Raw genomic sequence first — 23,211 nt, 5'->3', positions numbered from 1 at the left:
TAACCCGCCCTCAATAACAATGAAAACCCTGCAGTCAGCTATGAGAAAATCTGACCACATGCATTAGAGTGTGATGTTCAGTAAGCAGAAAATAAAACAGAATCATTTTGTATGTGTGACTGTTATGCTTTCTCCTCGAATTTGTAACAGGTTCAATAAATCAGGATATGACTAAATGATACAATGAAACCATCAGTAAATGAAGTCAAAAAACAACAGTCTCTTATTCAGTTCCCCTCTATCAGGATTGCGCTGCCTTTTTTCACTATTTTTTATTTTATGTGTATAGAAGCAACTCTCTAAACTTTAATAATTTAGCCAGAGTTGTATCCCTTGCTCAGGTCAAATTTATTTTTGATTTGTTATTTTTCATTTTTTGTTAAATACTATTTTTCATATTATGTAAATAATAATATTTTTGTCTTTGTGTTTGGAATATAGTTTTGTTTATTTGTTTAGTATGTATGTGTTATTGTCATGATCAGGCTTCATTTTGCAGATTTTGAATAAGTTTTTCTTGATGTCAAAAGGTTGTTAAGACCTTACTCTATGTTCTTGGTTGTATTAATGTATTTAATTATGTGTCCTGTCCCCTTTATGTGGAGTTTCATCCCTCATCAATTGTTTAGTGCATGTACACTCACAAGATTATAAAATGTTTTTGAGAACACTACAACTTTAGAAAAATTTAGACAAGAACAGGCCATTCAGCCCAACAAAGCTCACCTATCCTATCCACTTAATTCCTCTCAAATAACATCAAGTTGAGTTTTAACACTAGAATTACCAGAGCCTACGAAAAAACTCGTAAATCCGTCCCACCTTAAATCGCGTCTTAAATCCGTTTGCACCTCTCCGCTAGAGTCCTTTGTCATCTAAATGTGCTGATAAACAAAAGCTACTAGCAGCCAGCTATTCCATCCCCCCACCAACTTAGAACGAATTTCTCCTAGCTCATGCCTTGCCTTGATTTGATTATGTGGGATTGAAGTGGAGTTTTAGAGTGGAAATAATATAGTGTTATTTGGAATACACGCATTTCATGTGTGTTCCGTTCAGTAGTCTGTGTAAACACATTTTTGAAACAGAAACATTTTTCAGATTCTAATAGTAAATGACAAAATGTAGGCATAAACTATATAACGTATGAAGCCTGAAGTCCATATATCAAAGAAACACTTTCACAAAAGGTACAAATAAGAGAACACGTGCGCTTTTCTTCAAAAATATAACTGCACAAAAAAAAAAGCCGCGTTAGCATGCCACATTGACACTCTGACTACAACTGCTGCGGTGGCGTAATGGTATCAGCTCCTGACTGGGAATCAGAGGGTGGTGAGTTTGATCCCGCACAGCTCCTCTTCGAGAAGTGAACTGCTCTCATTCTTACAATTTTAGAATAACAACATAAATTTGATTTCAGTCTGTAACAGCCGGTGTAACTTATGATACTGGTAAAGGTTAGCTTTTTTTTTTTTAATTCACTTTTCATTCTCGCAGTCGCAGTTTTTTCGTAGGCTCTGGTAATTCTAGTGTTAAAGGTCCCTAAAGTTCACCTGCTTACCACACTAGTTTGCTCTCTGTGTGAAGAAAAACTTCCTAATGTCTGTGCGAAATGTACCCTTAAGTTTTCAACTGTACCCACTTGTTCTTATTGAACTCCACAACATTTTTACTGGTGTGCTGTCCTCTCCCTATATATTCCAGACAAATGGTTGAGCCTTCCTGATTAGCATTCAGCATGTTGTTGGAGAACCTTCTTTGTGAATATTTCTGTGTGTTTCCTGGTTTCTGATTCTTAACTTTGATTTGGTGAGGCTTGAATTTTTTGTTTGTTTCTGTGTTACCTTTTAGATACACCCTTTTTACTCTTTTTGAAATTTGTAATACTTTTTCTTTGCAATAAATCCCCAAAATATTTAAAAAGCCAACGAGTCTTAATGGTTTCTCTCTTTATTAATTTTTGGTACTGAATATTATTTACAATTTTTCTGATTCTGTGCTTTCATTAGATTTTAACAATTGACTACTGGTCATGTTTTGGTTTTTTTTGGCTTGCTACAATTTTTTTCTTATGGACACCTCTGTTACTTTTTTACCTCTCAGTTACTTTTCCATATCCATCCTGTTAATGCCTGCTGTATGACTATTACATCTTAATATCTTTATTATACATTTTTTACAAAATAAAGTATGTTTCTGACATAGGAAATTAATTATAAAGTTTGCTTTATGTGATTACACTGTGTTCCCTGGAGTTTAAGATTTGAGCTTGGGCATAACAGATCATATGTTACACTATCCATGTGCAAGACTCCTAATACACCATACACAGTCATTTTAATTACATTTGGACACTAAGTTTGTTAGCTGAATAAAAACATTCACTGTTGACAGGCTATAGTTAAACATAGGGGCAATACTTAATACTTCATGAGCATGTTGATCAGTATGACATAGTGGCAGGGAAACTAAAAGAAACTGAAGAAATGTAGCACTAAGACAAACAGCAAACACTCATGCCAGTATGCATATGCACAGACAGTGAGACAAAGAAAGACCGTGTCAGGATTTGTTGTTTGTTTTTGGTCATCTTCCTTGTTTTTCTTTGTGTTTTTAAGATTGTAACAATGGGCTGATGCTACTGACTGAAACATTGTGGAGATTAACAGGAAAAATACACCAAGATGACCAAAAAAAAAATCATATTTTGTTACACTGTATTAATCCCCAAAGGGGAAATTGTCTTTTCATGTGACCTTTGGAGGTCATGTGCAGTCAGATGCATTCATGCCTACATCAGTGCTTACTGTAGATATTTTTCACAGGTAAACAGGCAATGTTTCAGGCTTAATTTCTGATTTCCTTTTTTATGTCTTTTTAAATTTTTGATGCTTTAGTTACATTTATGTAAATATTGTTATTATTTGCTTCGTATGTATTATAAACCACTGGCCACTTTATTAGATACACCTGTTCAACTGCTTGTTAACACAAATACCTAACCAGCCAATCACATAGCAGCAAATGAATGCATTTAGGCATGTCAAGAAAACCCACTGAAGTTCAAACCGAGCATCAGAATGGGAAGAAAGATTATTAAAGTGACTGTGAACGTGGCAAGGATGTTGGTGCCAGACGGCTGGTCTGAGTATTTCAGAAACTGCTGATCTCCTTGGATTTTCATGCACAACCATCTCTAGAGTTTACAAACAATGGTCAGAAAAAGGGAAAATATCCAGTGAGCTGTAGTTCTCTGGGTAAAAATTCCTTGTTGGTACCAGAGGTCAGAGGAGAATGACCAGACTGAATTGAGCTGATAGAAGGCAACAGTAACTCAAATAACTACTCGTTATAATCAAGGTATGCAGAGGTCATCTCTAAATGCACAACACATTGAAAACTTGAAGTAGATGGGCTACAGCAGCAGGAGACCACACTGGGCGCCACTCCTGTCAGCTAAGAACAGGCTACTGAAGCTACAATTCACACAGGCTCACCAAATTTGGACAATATTCAATTGGAAAAAAACGTTGTCTGGTCTGATGAGTCTTGATTTCTGCTGCAACATTCAAATGGTAGGGTCAATAGAGTGTATCCTTCCTGTCTTGTACCAATGGTTCAGGCTGGTGGTGATGTAATGGTGTGGGGGAATATTTTTCTTGGCACATTTTGGGCCCCTTAATACCAATTGAGCATCGTTTTAAATGCCACAGCCTACATGAGTATTGTTGCTGACCATGTCCATCCCTTTATGACCGGAGTGTACCCATCTTCTGATGGCTACTTCCAGCAGGATAACATACCATGTCAAAAAGTTCAAATCAACTCAAACTGATTTTTTGAACACGACAATGAATTTACTGCATGAAAATGTCCTAAACAGTCACTAGATCTCAATCCAATAGATCACTTTTGGGATGTGGTGGAATGGGAGATTTGCATAATGGATGTGCAGCCAACAAATCTCCATCAACTGAGTAATACTCTCATGTCATTATAGACCAAAATCCCTGAGGAATATTTCCAGCACATTGACGAATCTGTGTCCACAAAGAATTATGGTATTTTTGAAGGCAAAAGGGGATTCAGCCCCAGTACTAGCAATGCATGCCTAATAAAGTAGCTGGTGAAGTATATATAAATACTAGCATAGCGAAACAATTGTTTGTTGTTGAACTCTTTGTTGAAACAATTAACAATGAACCAGACAACCAAGATCCAGGAACCAAGATCTGAATTATTTTTGCAGTTTTATTTAGGTTGTATTGCTGTTTTCTTTAAATTTAAGGTGGCACCATCTCTGGTGCCATTTTGGGCTTTGTATCTACAGACACATGTGTTTAGCTTAAGTGAGGTGGCATGGCATTGTCTATTTAAGTCTAAGCTGCATGTTTCTTGGCTTCTGTGCTTTGTTTTGAAAAAAAAAAGTATCCATTGGTATAGCTGTTTGAGAAATTAAATTTGGCTTTCTTTCTTTTAACTTTTGTCTGATTCTAGTCATTATGATTTCTGCTTACCCCTTTGCTTTTACTCACTTCAATAAATTTGTTGCATTCTGACAACTTTTTTGGATTACCTCCTAAAAGTTTATCGACACTTGAAATATAATAATTGTGTACTCTGATCATTTGCATGAGCATGACAGTGAAAATGTTTTGATCTGTTTGAACACCCCTTTTCAGTCAACCTTAAAATAACTTAAATCACTATAAACATAGAATTCCATGTCTTGTACTGATCGCATTGTTGATGGATGTGACATCTTGAGTTTTGACATGTGGTTAATACCTAAACTAGCTTTTAAAACTGAAACCTTTTACATGAATATGTAGGCGAAATGGAAACCACATACTTCTAATTCATACATACATCTAATGAATGTTGGCCCCAGGCTAAACTCCGATCACTGTTTATATCATGGTAAAGCAAGTGAAACTGGGATTAGTGCAGTATCTACTGTAGTTGCATGTGGCTTGTGACTTGTACATAAAAAGCTAAGACAGAGAAGTTGTAAGCTTTTATTATGATGGCTTCTGCTGTAATATGCATTTGGATTGGGTTTTAAAGTTCTGACATACAGATGGGGATGAGGCTATAAAGATTGCGTAATTGCATCACTTGCCACCATATTTACTTTTATGATAAATTATATTTTTGGTGGTTTTGAAAATAGGTGGTTTCTAAATTGATTAATTCTGAGATTACATCCAGTGTTTCTATTTTTCTTTGTACTGTGGGGTTATGATTGTTGTAAGTAACTACCTGTCCAAAACACAGCAGTTTATTTGGCATAAAAACATATAGAATTGCTATCCATATACAGTGGCTGTCAAAAGTTTAGGTTCCCTTACCAAAACAAGACTTTTAAATAAGACTTTCAATAACAATATTTAAATTAAAAATAACAAAAATCAAATGTCACTGTCTTGGTTGCTTGAGAGTGATTTCAGCTTTAGTTGTGATTATCATTAGTTGAAATCTGAATAAGGGTGTGTAGACCTTGATATTTTATTATCCCCCTGTTCTCATATCAACTTAAAGTTTAATATCATGTGTACAGTATAATGTACTATACAATTCTTACTTGCATCTCTCCCACAAAGTAGTTAACAGTAGCACAATACAAACATCAGAAAATAAATACAAACACAGTCACTACAAAAACATATAAAACATTTGTAACAAAAGCGCTCCTTGGCGCCCGACCCGACACAGATGCACGCGGAGGCACACGTAAAATAAAATAATTATTTATTTTTCTTCAGCTGGAGGTCACATCTTCCCCGTGTCCCCCCGCCACAGCACAGTCCCAAAAACACCAACAAATACAAAAACCACACTGATTCTTCCTCCACTCCTCCCAGGCAGCTTCGTCGTCGTCGTCGTCGTCGTCGTCATCGTCCTCCTCCTCCTCCTCCTGACTCTGGTGCCTTGATTAGTGGCTGCAGGCTTCTTTTATAGTCCACCCGGAAGTGCTCCAGGTGGTAATTGGCCTAATTAGGTTGCACTCCCGGGTGTGGCTGCATCACAGCCCACACGAGCTCAGGAAGCCTTGCAGCTCCCCCTGGAGCCCAACAGGAATGATCTCCAGTGTAACTAATTGTGGCCCCGATGCAACCCGGGGGACTGCCACCAAGTGTTCCAGGGGATGTAATGATCCAGGGCCAAAGGGGCATCCTGGCCAGGCATGGGTCCCGGCCATCCGCCACACATTCTTAGATCAATTTAATACAATTTAGGGTTTGGAATAAGGAAGCCTATTCCAGCAACCATTGGGCACTAGGCAGGAATCAAATCTGGATGGGACACCAGTCCATCACTAATGTATGTATATACACTTCTACTCTCTATGTTTTCATTAATCTTGAATCAGTTCAATTTAAGGATCATAAGAAGCCTAACATACTGTAATTCATTTCATGGTCATCTAACATTCCCAAACTGTTACCGTGTTAAGATCTGAATATCTCCAAACTGCAACTCTCAATTACTGCGTGTGATTTATGCAAACTGATATACCCATAGCTCTGTGTACAAATACATTCTTACTAACATTTGAATAAAATATCTTCTTACCCTGTGCATCTGTGCAGTTATTGAAGAATAGATTTAAAAAGAGCACCTAGACTTCCACTTCACTTAAATAGTGCAATCAAGTCCCATTCTTTGAGGCTTATATCCAGCTGTCCTGTAATCAACCTGATAACTTGTGATGGTTGTGTTGTCTCCATGCCCCCTGATTGCTTCCAGGAGACTCTTGAACCCAGAACCATTGATAACATACACAAGGATGAGCCAGGCAAATGAGGACCCACGCATACAGCAAAGGGTTGGTGCAAAATGGTTAAGTGCTTTTATTTTAGATCAACAAATGGGCAGTGTTCAAAAGTGCAGTTGATTTCCAGACAGTCAATAAATAAATACTCCCTTTAAAAAAAAGTCATCTCGGACACCAATCCCACTTGTTGTTTTTTCTTCCCCTCTTCTTTGCTCACCGCCACTGCCTCATCGCACTTCTTCTACCATTTGTGGTGGTGCGGGTCAGCTCCACATTCCCTGGTTGCTTCAGGGAACCTCTTGAATGCAGAACCACTGATAACATACTCAAGTATGAGCTGGGCAAAGTCAGCAAGGGGTTGGTATAAAGTGATTCAGTGCTTTTGTTAAAAACCAAACAACGTGTCCAGAGTACAGTGAATCAAAATATCTTCTATAAATAAATAATCCATAAAATCCAAGTGGCAGTCTGTGAGTTAAAATTTAATAACTAATCCAAAGATAAAACCAAAATGAAATAACACAGTCATCGGGTCCTTACTCTTCTTCCATTGTTTGAATTGAACCCTTCCTCTCTCCTGTCTTCCCAGCTCACCCAATGGATTGCTCAGCTAGCGAAGACACCAGTGTCTGCCAGACTGCTCAGTGTCAGCTGTCCTCCTGTCTTTCCTCAAGCTCTACTGGTGTCCTGTGGATCCATGTGGAGGACTCCATATCCCACCATCATATCCACTCCTCCAATAAATCAACAGGTAATGATTCACCTCATGGATCACTGATCGCTCGCTCCACCGCGGTACTACCGGCCGATCTGCCTCTCCTTTCCTTAACTGGCTGAGGCACTTAATACTGCGCTCACTCATGGTTCTCTTGTTTTGTTGTTCTAGCCTTCAATTCTCTTTAAAACCCTGTGGGATGCAGGTGCAGCAATCATGGCTCCAGTTCTAATAAGGGAACTGGTCATTCACGAGTGTGCATGTGGGTGCAAGATCGCCCACACCATATCTGCCTTTGGAGCTGCTTTACCACATTACCTATGCCCTACCTGAAAACGCGAGCACATTATTTATTTATTTAAAATGCATGTGCCAGAAACCCACTATCTCACATTCCATCCTCCATAAGCCTCCACTAGCATAGGAAGGCTCCACACTCCAGTCAAGCCACTGCAACTGGTGGCCCAGGTCTGTAGCATGGCCCTAAAATTACACTGAAACAATACAAAGCATTAAAAATAAACCCCACACTAAAATAAGGCCCAAGCCCACTTTCTAAAAACAGGACATTAAAAGAATAAGAACTTTAAACGACAATAAAATAATGCACATGGTGGAGGTTAAAATCTGCAAATAATCCAATAAAAACTAGGTTAAAATTCCAGGCAGATTCTTCTTCTAAAATAGTCAAGAACACCAGTGCCTCTTTCTAAAATCTGGCTTCTCTTCAGCTTATCCCATCAGGACCTTGCACAATGAACAGAAGACCACCGACAGGTGCAGGTGATTAATCCCCTACTAACCCCACTCATGTCTCCCTCATGCAGTCCGTTGGCATCTACCTGGGAGACACTACACGACAGGGCCTCTCCTATTCCCCTGCTTCACTCAAAAGAGCACCCCTCGTTCAGCCCCATTCTTGAGTGCAAGCCCACCACTCATTTCCGTCCCTTCTTTTCTCTTTCTTGCTTTCTTTTCTTTTTGATCCCTTTTTTGATTCACCCCAAATCCTCCATGCAGGCTCCCTATATATCCCAGATATGGTGCAGGTGCTGTCCTCTACTTGTTCCAAGGTGTGAATGAAGCACTTGACTGACCCACTAGCATTTACATGTGAATAAGCGATCAGCCAAGCACCCACTCAGCCTTGGAGTGGCACGTGCACCTAAACCCGCTCAGAGCCTGCACATTCCAAAACTATGAAAAGTGTGCTTTGCCATGGACATTTTATCACATAGCTACTGGTTATGTCCTTCTTGTACAACAAAGAATCAAACCTACTCACAGTATTGCATTAGAGCACCATCCAGGCCACAGTCATGTGATCTTAAATCACAGGCTGTTGTTTATCCCACCTGTTACTTTCCTGAAGCTGTTACCCATAATCTTTGTCATGGGGCATCCAGTAAATTTAGTCTTGATACAAACCTTAAATTAATTGATAACTAAAAAATAAGGTGTATAATTAGACCAAGGGATAAAACCAGACCCTCCACCAGGGGCATCTGTAATAGAAATTTATTTCAAATTTAAACAAAAATATATCACCAGTTCAGAAAGAAGCATGCAGTTTTAAATGCTGCTTATTGAACATTCGCTCTCTTGGCACTAAAGCTGTTTTGGTAAATTATATTATATTAAGTACAAAATCTGATCTGTGTCTTCTCACTGAAACCTGGCTTAGTAAATGTGACACTGTTCCCCTAGCTTAGGCGTCACCAGATGGATACTCGTTCCTTCATAAGTCTAAAGATTCTGGTCGAGGAGGAGGCCTTGGAATAATTTATTGTAACAAAATGAAAATCACTTCTAAAAATTTAGGCAACTTTACATCCTTTGAGGCATTCATTTTAAATATTAAAACAGATTCCAACACAATTATAGTGCTAGTCTACAGACCACCAGGGCCGTATTCATTGTTCATGACTGAATTTAGCAACCTTCTATCTGATTTGGCTATAAATTATGATCATGTAGTACTGATGGGGGATTTTAATGTACACATTGATGTGGAAACTGACACTTTTAGCAAATGTTTTACTTATTTGTTAAATTCATTAAGATTTTGACAGATTGTCAAAGGTCCAACTCATAATCATAACTACACATTAGATTTAATTATAATTTACAAAGTTGAAATTCAAAATTTAAATATTACTCCATTAAATGAAGTTATTTCCGAACACTACTTAATTACATTTGATTTAGTCCTGCCCTTGCCAACACATCCCAGATTAAAACAAAGACAGTGCGACATCTAGATTGTAATTCTACTTCAAAATTTATAGATACTTTGAGTAAGTCGAGTGTAATTGTGGAAAACCATTTAGATCAGTTAACATCAAATGTAAAGGTGGAAAACAATATAGATCAGCTAACATCACATTATAATGTGACCTTGAGAGATGCTCTGGGCAGAGTGGCTCCCCTTAAAACAAAAGTGATCAAAGCACATAGAAACTGTCCCTGGTTTAATGAAAACACTCGAGCTCTTAAATTAGAGTGTCGAAAACTGGAGCACAGATGGAGAACAACAAAGCTACATGTCTTTCAAACTGCATGGACAGAGAGTGTTAATAAATGTAAAAAAGCCCTCTTTAAAACTCGCTCAGAATACTATTCTACATTAATAGATAGCAATAATAAAAATCCTCGGGTACTGTTTAGAACAGTGGCTAAATTAACAAATGGAAATTCAGATCAACAGTGCAAAATACAAATAGATATTAGCAGTACAGACTTTATGAACTTCTTCAATGAGAAAATTAAAAATATAAGATCCCAGATCTCAGCATCACAGTGCAAACCAAATACTAGCTTAGCAGACCCTGTCTCACATTGCATTGAGCACTTTAGTAATTTTAATCTTGTGACTGAGCAGGAAGTTCGCTTCCCGGGTCCTCCCTGCATGGAGTTTGCATGTTCTCACCGTGTCTGCATGGGTTTCCTCCGGGCACTTCCGGTTTCCTCCCACAGTCCAAAGACATGCTGGTTAGGTGGATTGGTGATTCTAAATTGGCCCTAGTGTGTGCTTGGTGTGTGGGTGTGTTTGTGTGTGTCCTGCGGTGGGTTGGTACCCTGCCCGGGATTGGTTCCTGCCTTGTGCCCTGTGTTGGCTGGGATTGGCTCCAGCAGACCCCCGTGACCCTGTGTTCGGATTCAGCGGGTTGGAAGATGGATGGATGGATGAATGAACAGGAAGTCTTAACTTTAATTTCTAAAATGAAGCCCACTACTTGTTCCCTAGATCCAGTGCCAAAAAAAAAAGTGCAATGGATGTTCTTACAGCGCCTATTCTAAACATTATCAGTAGTTCATTATTGCATGGCACAGTACCTGATACACTAAAAGTGTCGGTCATTAAACCATTACTTAAAAAGTCAGACCTAGACCCACTCATACTAAATAATTATAGGCCTATTTCAAATCTACCATTTCTCTCTAAAATACTAGAAAAAGTAGTCGCCAGTCAGATTCAGTCACACCTTATGCATTACAATTTGAGAAATTCCGGTCTGGTTTCTGCACTGGTCATAGTACAGAAATGGCACTAACGCGGGTTGTAAACAACATTCTGATATCCTCTGATGAAGGAAACTCCACTGTAATTATGTTGTTGGACTTAAGTGCAGCATTTGACACCATCGACCATTCTATTTTACTACACAGGCTAGAAAATGATGTTGGGCTTACAGGCACCATGCTCGCTTGGTTTAGTTCTTATTTATCAAATCGATTCCAATATGTACAGAAATGTCCTGACAGTACTCCATCATTATACACAGAAGTTCAATATGGTGTTCCGCAGGGCTCAGTACTGGGACCTTTACTGGTTTCACTTTACATGCTTCCACTGGGATCTATCATTAGGAAACATAATGTTAATTTTCACTCGTATGCAGATGACACCCAGTTATACCTTTCATTTAAATCAAATGAAGTTTCTCCGATGTTGTCTTTAATTAGTTGTCTTTGCGAATTAAAGGAGTGCATGAATGAGAACTACTTGTTTTTAAATACAGATAAAACAGAGATATTAATTGTTGGAGGGAATGACACTGATCACAACAATATTTTGTCATCATTTAACTCAGTTGGAATCCCAATTAATTTTACTAAATCAGCCCGCAATCTAGGAGTTATCTTTGACTCTAGCATGTCATTTAAAGCGCATATTACAAAGTTGTCCAAAACATGTTTCTTCCATCTTAAAAATGTTAGGAAATTAAGGCGCTTTCTAAATAAACAGGATTCTGAGAAATTAATTCATGCAAGTATCTCTAGTAGGATTGACTACTTCAATGCGGTGTTCACTGGATGTTCAAACTGTTCTCTATACAGTCTCCAGTTAATCCAAAATGCGGCTGCAGGAATTATTACAAGAACAAGAAAATACGAACATATAATTCCAGTTCTTAAATCCTTACACTGGCTCCCGGTTAAGTTTAGGGCAGATTTCAAAATCCTCCTTTTAATATATAAAGCATTAAATGGCCAAGGTCCGACTTACTTGTCTGAACTTATCATGACTTACAAACCAGAGCACACATTAAGATCTCAAGATGCCGGTCTGCTTATGGTTCCAAGGATTAATAAAATAACAATGGGAGGTCGAGCTTTTAGTTACAGGGCCCCTAAACTGTGGAATGGTCTGCCTGCTACTATAAGAGATGCCCCTTCGGTCACAGCTTTTAAATCCTGGCTGAAGACTCACTACTTCAGTTTAGCATATCCTGACTAGAGCTGCTGATTAACTGTACATACTGCATCTCTGTTGTTAGTTATTAGCACTAAAACATGAGTAACATGATAGTTATAATTGGATACTAACCCTCACCTATTCTGTTTCTCTTCTCGGTACTCAAATGTGGAACTTGGTGCCATGGCCCACCTGCCAAGTTGTTTTGCCTGCCTAAGGTAAAGTCATCCCTAATGGAGGACCGCAGGAATCGTGGGAAAGAGGGCTCCTTTCATTGGATTGACTGGCCCAGCACTGTTTCAGCCGTGGAATGGCCAAATGGGGGAGGCAGCTTGATGGATGATATCACCTACTGTTAAATTCTGCTCTGTACTTCTAAAATTTTTTTTTTTACTTCTAAAAATGTTTTTATTTTATACTGTATTGAGCATTTGTTCTGTTCTGTTTATTGTACTGTATTGACCCCCTTCTTTTGACACCCACTGCCTTCCTAGCCTACCTGGAAAGGGATCTCTCTTTGAACTGCCTTTCCCAAGGTTTCTTCCATTTTTCCCTACAAGGTTTTTTTTGGGAGTTTTTCCTTGTCTTCTTAGAGAGTCAAGGCTGGGGGGCTGTCAAGAGGCAGGGCCTGTTAAAGCCCATTGCGGCACTTCCTGTGTGATTTTGGGCTATACAAAAATAAACTGTATTGCATTGTATTGTATTGCAGATGTGTGTTCACAACTCTCTTACATAAGCTAAGTGTAACCATATTAATGTTGTTACCATGTCTCTTGGTTTCATAAGCTGTTATAAGGTGTACACTTGTAGTCTTTTGGTAGTTGTAAAGTTTGTGGATATCACAATTTTCTGAAGTTAAGAAAGTCAATATTATTTATACTTTATGATATCAGAGATTCTGTCTGTTAGATTTCATAGACAGTGGTTTGTCTATGCTATTACAACTGAATTAATTTAATGAAAAATTCTCTTTGTAAAAAAAATACACATATTACTGCTTTCATTTAAGATATATTTTCAGTCTAAAACACTATTTATCATTACATTCCCTGGCTGTCTACTTTAGAATCTATATTTTAAGTTAAATCATGTTTTCAACTTTAATAATTATTTATTTGTCTGCAGTTTGTGATCATCTTATAAGCTAAATAAAATAATTTGTTTTGGTTCCCCAATGGATTTTTGCATTGGTTTGATTGCTTCTAACATTCATATAGAATGGGTAAAACTACAAATATTTAAAAAGCAAAAACATTTAGTTTATTTTTGTTTATCGCATTTATTTAAAAATATTATTTATTTAGACTGTAGTTTACTTTAAGCTTTTTTGCAGAGGGCCAGTGATCCGCTGATTTCTTTTAACAAGGACCAGAGACTTCTTCTTGCTTTTGTTTTTTGAGCTGTTCTTCATAGCACCCTGGGTCAGCAGTGACACTGAAACCTGTGTAGGACAAACCACATTTGTCCTACACAGAGTCAAATAGAATGTCTCTTTTCAAAGACAGTTTTTCAGGATAATGTTAAAGAATGGATCATCATTCAGATTACTGATTAATCTTGTTAACTTTACACTTTCTCTTTTTCCTAGCTTCTTGAGTTTCTGTTACCTGCTGGATAATAATCCCTCCTGTAAATGAGTATATTTGTTGCTTCAATATCTTTGCTTAGATATGTATTTATTAGGTAAGTGAGGATTGTTAAGTAATATTTTCTGTTTACTAAAAAATATGCAAGATCGATGGTATAATAATTTTGACTTAAAAATAACTATTAGTCATTTATTTCTGAACCTACTTAATACAATCATAGAGTTACAATGGCTTAAAGTAGCACAGCTAGAATTGTGAGCAAGGCTGAAACCAACTTGAGAAAGGGTGCCAGTCCATTATAAATAACACTCATGCACACTGCTATTCATTCCCATTAGCCCATTTACAGTTACTGTATCTAGTAACCTAACACACAGGTCATTGGTCGAAAATGATGGTAAAAAACAGCTGGAATGAGGAAGTAAGTCAAATTGAATTTCAGGATACAGTAGTTTAGTTTGGTGTAATTACTGAGGACACATTGTAGAAACATTGGCGTTTCCCTCCAATATCTCACTATTATTAAATAAGGACGGGTGTGAGAGCAGAAAATGGAAAAATGATTGATGATTAATGACAAAATAAATAAGATGGCTGATCCAAAACAACTAGATTTTACAACTGAATTGTTTAGACATAAACAACAGTTTGTTTAAGTTATGAATTAATAAGTGGCAGCAAGTATTAAGCTAGTCATTGTCTTCAGATGTTGTCAGTATTCACATTTTAAAGTAACACAAAACTCAAAAGATCAGAACCTTTCATGATTTTAAAAGAACTACAATTCCCCTTTTAGTTTTTGCTATGCAGTGCAAAATACACTGCTCAAAAATTAAGGGAACACTTAATCATCACAGTCTAACACAGAGTCAATTAATCTTCAGGGATATCAATCTATCCATTTACAAAGTATAAGCGATTATGAATCAACTTGACCTGCTTTGGTGCATATAAAAGTGACAATTGCACCGAAGAGGCAACAGCAAGACAACCCCAAAAAGGGAATTGTTTCACAGGTGGTGGCCATGGATAATTGCTCTTTCCTTATCCGACCTGACTGATTCTTCTTCTAGTTTTGCATTTTGCTAGTGTTCTTGTCACTACTGCTAGCATGAGGCATTACCTGCAGCCAATTTAGGTTACACAGGTAGTCCAGCTCCTCCAGCATGGCAAATCCATATGTGCCGTCACACTGTGTTTCCCAGCACCGTCTCAAGCACATAAAGGAGATACCAGGAGACATTCCATTACATGAGGAGAGCTGGACAGGGACATAGAATGGCATCAACCCAGCAACAGGACCAGTATCTGATCCTTTGTGTGTGGAGGAACAGGAGAAGCACTGCCAGAGCTCTACAAAATGATGTCCAGCTGGCTACTGTTGTGCATATTTCTGAGCATACTGTCAGAAACAAACTGAGGGCCTGATATCCTCAAGTGGGACCTGTGCTCACAGCCCCATGCAGCTCGATTGGCATTCGCCAGAGATTACCACAATTGTCAGTCTCTACCATTGGTGCCCTGTTCTCTTCACAGATGAGAGCATGTTCACACTGAGAACATGTGACAGACGTGAAAGAGTCTGGAGACACCAAGGTAAATGTTATGCAGCCTGCAACATCATCCAGCATGACCAGTTTGGCGGTGGGTCAGTGATGGTCTGGGGATGCAAATCCTTGGAGGGTCTCACAGACCTCCACATACTAGGCAACATTACCCTGACAACTGCTAGGTAAATTAATGAAATTCTCAAAGCCACTGTCAGACATTATTCTGAAGCGGTGGGCCCTGGATTCCTTCTGGTGGAGGACAATGCCTGGCGTCATGTGGGAAGAGTGTGTAGGCAGTTCCTGGATGACAAAGACATTGATTACATTAACTGACCTGTACATTCCCCAGACCTGTATTCAATCGAAAACTCAGGGACGTTATGTATCGATATAACCAACACTGCCAATTAGCGCCACAGACTGTCCAGGAGCTTACCGATGCCCTGATCCAGGTCTGGGATGAGATCCCCGGGGACACCATCCGCCATCTCAACAGGAACATGCCCAGATGTTGCTGGGAGTGCATATAGGCATGTGGGGGCCATAAACACTACTGAGCCACATTATGAGTTTCCTGTGGTGATATTCATGCAAGTTGGATTAGCCTATGATTTTAATTTTTGATTTTGATTTTCGATGCAATGTTGAATCCAGCCCTCAATGGGTTGATTTTGGTTTCTATTGGCCTTTGTTACATCATTTTATTCTCAAGCGATTACACAGTATTATTCAGTAAAGATTTTCCACTTGAGTATTTTGTTCATCGAGATCCAATGTGTGATTTAAGCGTTCCCTTTTATCATGCTACTTGTACAATATGCATTGCATGTAAGGATTAGAAAACAATGTGTGTAAATGGGCTTAAAATGCCCTCAACAGCACAGAATCAAAGCTAGCATTGAAATCTTTGCCTGCATGGCAGCATGGATCGTAATGCTTCTCATATGGACATCTTACCTGTCCCCAGCTCCTGACACATTGATTATATTCTTGGATGGTACAGGTATGGCTGAATAATGGATACTGCAAAATCTATCCACCTATAAGGGAGAACAAACAGAAACAATAAAATGAAATGTTGTATTTTTTTTTGTTTATTTATTGATCAATAAATACAAAAACATTTGAGAAAAATGATGAATTGCAACAAAACTGATAAGTTGAGAGAGAGATAGAGAGCGAGAAAGAAAGAAATGTATCTTTTTATTTAAAGACAAAACATTTCTTTTTTACCAGTCAGTATTTCTGTTATATGCCAGTTTGATTTTTGAAGCCATACAGAGCTATCTATCAATCTAAATAGTACTGCCTTATTTTACTTTTCTAAGTCAAACTTGAGAAAGTAACAGTATACCATGAACAGGACACACTCAGGAACATCCCAGACCAGCTATAAAATTGACTGACAATTCTACATTTACCGTGGTGCTTTTTTCGTAGTGGCGGATCTGCATTTTTGTGGCTCTGGTACTTGAATTTTTATGTGGTCCTTTTCACAACCAGCAACAAGGTCTTCTTCACTGGGCTGTTCCACGACAGATCACCACAAATTTAATTTTTTTTGATACTTTAATAACCTTTAAATTTTTATTTTAACAATTGTTTTGTATTGAATTATACTATATTATTATTATATTAAAAAAACTGTTCTCATATAGTAGACACCCAAAATTGTTAAGCGATGTGAAATAAAGTTGCTTCTGGGGACCCTCCAGGATTCAGGGCCCTGAAGCTTAATCTTCATTAGTTTCATTCTTGATCTGCCGTTGTTGGTTTCTCCTTCCTGAGGCAGAGGTGTGCAGTAGCAAATAAAGAATAGTCCTTCACATTTGACGGCCATTAATTAACTGTGTATATAGTGAGTCAATGTGTCTTCAATTTACAATCCATTCTTTGATCCCAATGATGTTAATGCCATCAAGAGGCCTGTTTTAATTATCGCTGCTGCAACAGTTAAAGCAACTATTAGGGTATGAAATAAGCCATGCCCATTTTACGTCTTTTATGATTAAATGTGAGGTTTAATGACTCATTTTCATCATTCATAACAGTAGACTGAACAATTAATGGGCGGCACGGTGGTGCAGTGGGTAGTGCTGCTGCCTCGCAGTTGGGAGATCTGGAGACCTGGGTTCGATTCCCGGGTCCTCTCTGCGTGGAGTTTGCATGTTCTCCCCGTGTATGCGTGGGTTTCCTCCGGGCGCTCCGGTTTCCTCCCACATTCCAAAGACATGCAGGTTAGGTGGATTGGCGATTCTAAATTGGCCTTGGTGTGTGGGTGTGTTTGTGTGTGTCCTGCGGTGGGTTGGCACCCTGCCCAGGATTGTTTCCTGCCTTGTGCCCTGTGTTGGCTGGGATTGGCTCCAGCAGACCCCCGTGACCCTGTGTTCGGATTCAGCGGGTTGGAAAATGGATGGATGGATGAACAATTAATTGTATTACCTAGAGTGACAGAGAGGCAAATCAAAAATAATAGTCAAGACACAAGCTCTACGCCAACGATTCTCAGACTCAGTCTGGGGACCCTGCAGGTTTTTATTCCAACCAACTTTTCCTTTTAATTGGACCCCTAGCATAACTATACAGGCTGTTATTTCCTACCTTGTATGTTTTGGTGTCAAAGTAGAAATTACAAAACTAAGATTTTTATTAGATTGTGTCAAGCAACTATTTCATAGTGATAATTCAGTGTTTTTTTTTTACCTTGGTTCTTAAGATTTTTAACATCATCATGATTTTCATTCTGTAGATCAAGGTGTTCTGGTTATTTAATTCATTATTTACTAATCAATAAGACATTTGCAGCCTTTCAGCATTTATTGTCATTTGCCTGCATGTCTGCTCTGCTTGTCATTGTTAAGGGATCAAAAAAGTCAACTTATTTAGAAAACAACAAAAGAGAGTTATGCATTTAAAGCTATACCAAAAATAGAAATACAGTACTTCTAAATGACTTGTAATTGTAAAATTACAAACTGTGCTATTCTGAATGCATATGAATAAGATAAGGGAAAAAGGAACAGGTAATTAAACATCAAGCTCAATTAAGAGTAATATGATTCACTGATTGTGACACTGGTAGGAACAAAACCTGCAGCTAGAAGGGGTCCCCAGGACTAAGAAGTCAAAAACCAAAATAATAGTAAAAGACAAGCTCATAACAAAAATAAGTAACACTCAAAACATCTCAAAAATTGTTTGAGAAACAAGATTTCTCAGGCTACACAAAAGATCTTCTCTTTGAAAAGAGTTTCAAACAATAAAGTGCATTGCTCTTAGATCAAATGGCTTCCAACCCCATGTGATCACTCCCTCTTGATGTAACTCGCATTCATGGATGTACATAGAGCCCCTCCGTGTTATGCGTGATGTCATGGAAATCAAAATTCCAAAATTGCGAAGTGATGACACCATCACTGCAAGACACAGGAAAAATAAAAATATCAAACATATCAAAGGAGGAGCAGAGGAGCAAAAAATAAAATATTGGACTAAATTGTGACAGAAACTATGCTCACTGCATTTAAGAAATGTGGCTTGTTTTGCATGACAAAGAATTGTGATGGATCTGAGCAAGTGTTTTAGGCATGGAAACACATTCTATAGGGCAGGGGCTCCCAAGTTCAGTCCCGGGACACCACTGAGGCTGCGGGTTTTCATTCCAACCAGTTTCACAAATAAATGGTTCAGACTTCTAAATAGTCTGTTTAATTAGTATTCTTCTTCTCTTTTTGGCATTTAGATATATGTGCTAGTATATTTACATGTAAACAAAATTCAGAAATTTGAATTTTTGCCATATCTTTAAATGGTAACTATCTTTTACCATTTTTATTTCAATTCACCTTATTTCTGTGCCATTTACTCTCGTAATTTTATCCTAATAATTAAAATTTGTGATGAGCAGTGCAAACATGGGTGCAAATGACACTGAATGTTAAAGCGGAGCTGCTACAGCAATGTTACATTCATTTGAGTGCTAATTATTGAAAAAGGCTTAACTAAATGGTCCTGAAGTTCAGTCCCACAGACCACCTTAATTACCACTGTTCATCCCAACCACTTTCTGCTTTTAACTGGACTCTGCCTTTATTAAATAAGCTGTTCTTTCCCTGTTTCCTTCTCTTTTTGTGTCAATCCAGAAATGACAAAGTTGTATTGCTATATTTGTACAGGAAAGTAGCATGCATTTGTGTGTGACATTAATTTTTGCTCTTTTTCATGCTTTTAAAGATTTTCCTTTTTTTGTCCTGGTCATTTAAGTATTTCCTTATTAATTAGCTCACAAGTGAATTATATACTAAAGTAGTAGCTACTCCCCTTTAACATTCATGTCGTTTGATTACTGCTCATCACTCATCGTTGGTATTTAATCACAATTAAGGGAGTAAACTCCAAAGAGAAGGTGAATTAAAAATAATACAGTGAAGAAAAATTAACAATTAAAAATATGGCAAAAAATACAAATTTCAGAATTTTATTTACATGCAAGCACTGTATATTAGCACATACAGTATTTCTACATGCAAAATAAGAGAAGAAAAAGACTAATTCTAATTAAACAACTGGATCATTTAGATGTAAGACTGAACCGTGAAATTGGTTGGTTTGAAAACGCACAGTCACATTGGTAGTCCAGAATTGAACTTAGAAGCCCCTAGTGTAAGGAGTCTCAGAAGGAAATTGACATGACCGTATGCAAAGGCTACACAAAAATACCAAATTTTCTTCTCTATTGAACCAGTAAATTGGGCAGTAAATTTAAAATAAACTTTTGTTTTTTAATTCACTTCTAACAATTTCTATTTTTTATGTCAGCAGAAAGGTGGTGCAGTGGTTTGTACTGCTGCCCAAAGCTCTACAGGCACAGTCAGTGCTCATGTGGACTTTCTCCCCATGCTTAAGGAGTAAAAGATGTGTGCTTGGTTTACTGGTGACTCTAAATTGGTGCATTTTGATGGAGTACGGGTGTATAAGTGAATGTGTAAAGCAATAGACGGAAGTCCTGTCCAAGTTTAGTTGACTATAATTGGATGACCCTGACATGAATAATAGATTTTTCAATATGAAATGGTTTCCAGCTCTTGTAATTAAGCAAATTACAAGATGAATGGATAGATTGATTTTATTATTCAATGCAAAACATTTCTGCTGTAAACACTGTTACAAAATGAATGCTGTTATTGATACAGTACATACTCTAGTATATCTGGAACAAAAATATTGTAATTGACTTGTTCAAATTGCACAGTGAGACAGAGTACAATCTGGAAATGTAATGTCAGGATTTTAAGTTAAACTCATAATACCCTCGTCACACTGTCACAACCCATAATGAGCATCGGGCTAACTCACCATGTTGTCTTTTCTAGGTTGGAGGCAAACCGTTCCATCTTTGGACCTCCCACACAAAAGGACTCCCTGAGCACCCAGTGTCACTATGACACACTTTAAATATTCTAGTAGAGGGCGGGACAATGTGGCCGCACTGTTAAGGATTTCATCCAATGAAGTAGGAAGTGCTGATATATATAAAAAGAAGAAACAAAATATATCAAATACTATATAGTGTAATATATATCTGTACAAATAATTTCAGTCCCCCCTATAAAAATACACAGAAGTGTGTTCTTAAACATACCTGATGAAACAGGGAGACCTAATGCCTGGTTAATTGCATACAGTTCAGACAAATTAGGTGAAATAAATGTTAGAGATTTCCAGCTGTCAGACAGGAAAGGTTTGCAGGCTCTTTTAGGGTCTGTTGGCTCATACCACACTGGAAAAGTAATTTTGACAGGTTTAGATTTTTTTAATATTTTTAACAACATTCTATATAAATAATAGAATAGAAACATGTTTTGACATCTAAAATGAAATAGGTTGCATTTTGTTTTTCATTTTAACAAAATTAACAAAACTTCTTCAGAAAGCATTTTTTCAGGATGCAATGCTCCCACCTGTCCTTTTTCATTTCAAGTTCAGTTTCAAATGTCCTAGTTACATAGTACACTGAAGTTCTGGTTTAAGTGACTCCTCAGAATAGCGGCAGTGATACAGTGCAAACAAAGACACATAAACTCATATAAATAAATGCATAAATAAATAGTAAAAATGTGAATTAACAAATGTTTACATTATAAAACATAAAAATAGTTTTTTTTGTATTCCTTTTTCTGATGGCAAACATGTGAATTAAAATACTTCAACATGATAGATCATCATAAAAAAGTTCTTGTTTAATATTCCTTTTTCTGATTCAGATAGATAGATAGATAGATAGATAGATAGATAGATAGATAGATAGATAGATAGATAGATAGATAGATAGATAGATAGATAGATAGATAGATAGATAGATAGATAGATAGATAGATAGATAGATAGATAGATAGATAGATAGATAGATAGATAGATAGATAGATAGATAACTTTATTAATCCCAAGGGGAAATTCACATACTCCAGCAGCAGCATACTGATACAAAAAACAATATTAAATTAAAGATTGATAACAATGCAGGTAAAAACAGACAATAACTTTGTATAATGTTAACGTTTACCCCTCCGAGTGGAATTGAAGAGTCGCATAGTTTGGGGGAGGAACGATCTCCTCAGTCTGTCAGTGGAGCAGGACAGTGACAGCAGTCTGTCGCTGAAGCTGCTCTTCTGTCTGGAGATGACACTGTTTACTGTAGTGGATGCAGTGGATTCTCCATAATTGATAGGAGCCTGCTGAGCACCTATCGCTCTGCCACAGAGGATCAAGCTGTCCAGCTCCATGCCAACAATAGAGCCTGCCTTCCTCACCAGTTTGTCCAGGTGTTCTTTCATTTTTTTAACTCATTTTTTATTACACAATCACAAGTAGCTCAAATCTATCCCACCAGCTTTGGGAGCAAGACATGAGCCAACCCAGGATGAGACACTTCTCCTTGTCTGTGCATCTCACTCTCATACTTGCAGTATTTAAGGGTATCAGTTAAAAAATGAGGAGGAAACCTGGTGCACCAATAGAAAACATACACAGGCACCAGAAGAACATTTTAATATGGCTGTGGTCTTTGAACTGTGAGGTGGCAGCAGCAATACTTTCTATACCACTGTGGTGCCTATCAAATCCAAGTAACCAAAATGTGCAAAAACTAGTTTTGATATGGGTGAAATGCTAGGTATTTAAGTTTTCATTGCAGAGGTTTTTTCAAATGAGGCAAGCTGAAGAATTTTCAGCATTTTAAAGGCTTGCTTTTGACATTACAGCCATAAGCAACACTATTTATTAAAACATGTAAAAAAACTGTTCTTATAAAGTATAACTGTAAAGGCAGAGCATTACCTGGAACAGAATGTTTTTGAGCAATATCACAAACATAATTAATGGTGGAAACTGGAAGATTGCCATCCAAGCACACCAAGGATGCTGATGCCAAATTCTCATAAAACTTAGATACCTAGTAAGAGAAAAGTAATTCAAGTTATGATACAATATCTACTGATCATTTGAAAGCCTAGTGAAATCCAATCTATAATTAAAACACTAAGGGAGTTTTACTATGAACAATATTCCAGTCACTGAGTGAATTCATGGCCTTATCGATGGTCATTTCTTCCCACATATTTTATAAGAATCCCCTTGACAACAGACTTACGTCATATCTTGATATTCTCCACATTCATTAAAACACCTCCAAACTATCACTGATTGGCAACAAGGGTTAATTAAGCCTTCACTCAGGTCCATTTTGTCAAAACTCTTCAGCCTACAATGCAGAGACTGGATGGGGGTTCCATCCAAAAGAGGGAGGAGAATCCTATTCCCCAATATCAAAGTTTATTCTAACATGTTATTGATTTGATCCTGCCAGGTTTTTAAAAAGT

General features: G+C 37.6%; 1 protein-coding gene across 1 annotated transcript in view; it reads right to left on the bottom strand.

The window, feature by feature from the left end:
• The window catches only part of zgc:136858 (uncharacterized protein LOC678543 homolog), a 177,530-nt gene that overhangs the window by 54,394 nt on the left and 99,925 nt on the right, over positions 1 to 23,211 (bottom strand). Inside the window, exons 15-18 of the mRNA XM_028807961.2 lie at positions 22,670 to 22,784; positions 20,976 to 21,113; positions 20,690 to 20,856; positions 16,292 to 16,374 (exon numbers count right to left, since the gene is read on the bottom strand). Coding sequence (XP_028663794.1) covers positions 16,292 to 16,374; positions 20,690 to 20,856; positions 20,976 to 21,113; positions 22,670 to 22,784 — 503 coding nt within the window. The remainder of the gene's footprint in view (positions 1 to 16,291; positions 16,375 to 20,689; positions 20,857 to 20,975; positions 21,114 to 22,669; positions 22,785 to 23,211) is intronic.

This window comes from Erpetoichthys calabaricus, chromosome 1, assembly GCF_900747795.2.
Source record: "Erpetoichthys calabaricus chromosome 1, fErpCal1.3, whole genome shotgun sequence".
Lineage (NCBI taxonomy): Eukaryota > Metazoa > Chordata > Cladistia > Polypteriformes > Polypteridae > Erpetoichthys > Erpetoichthys calabaricus.
This window is presented reverse-complemented; position numbering and strand designations above follow the sequence as displayed.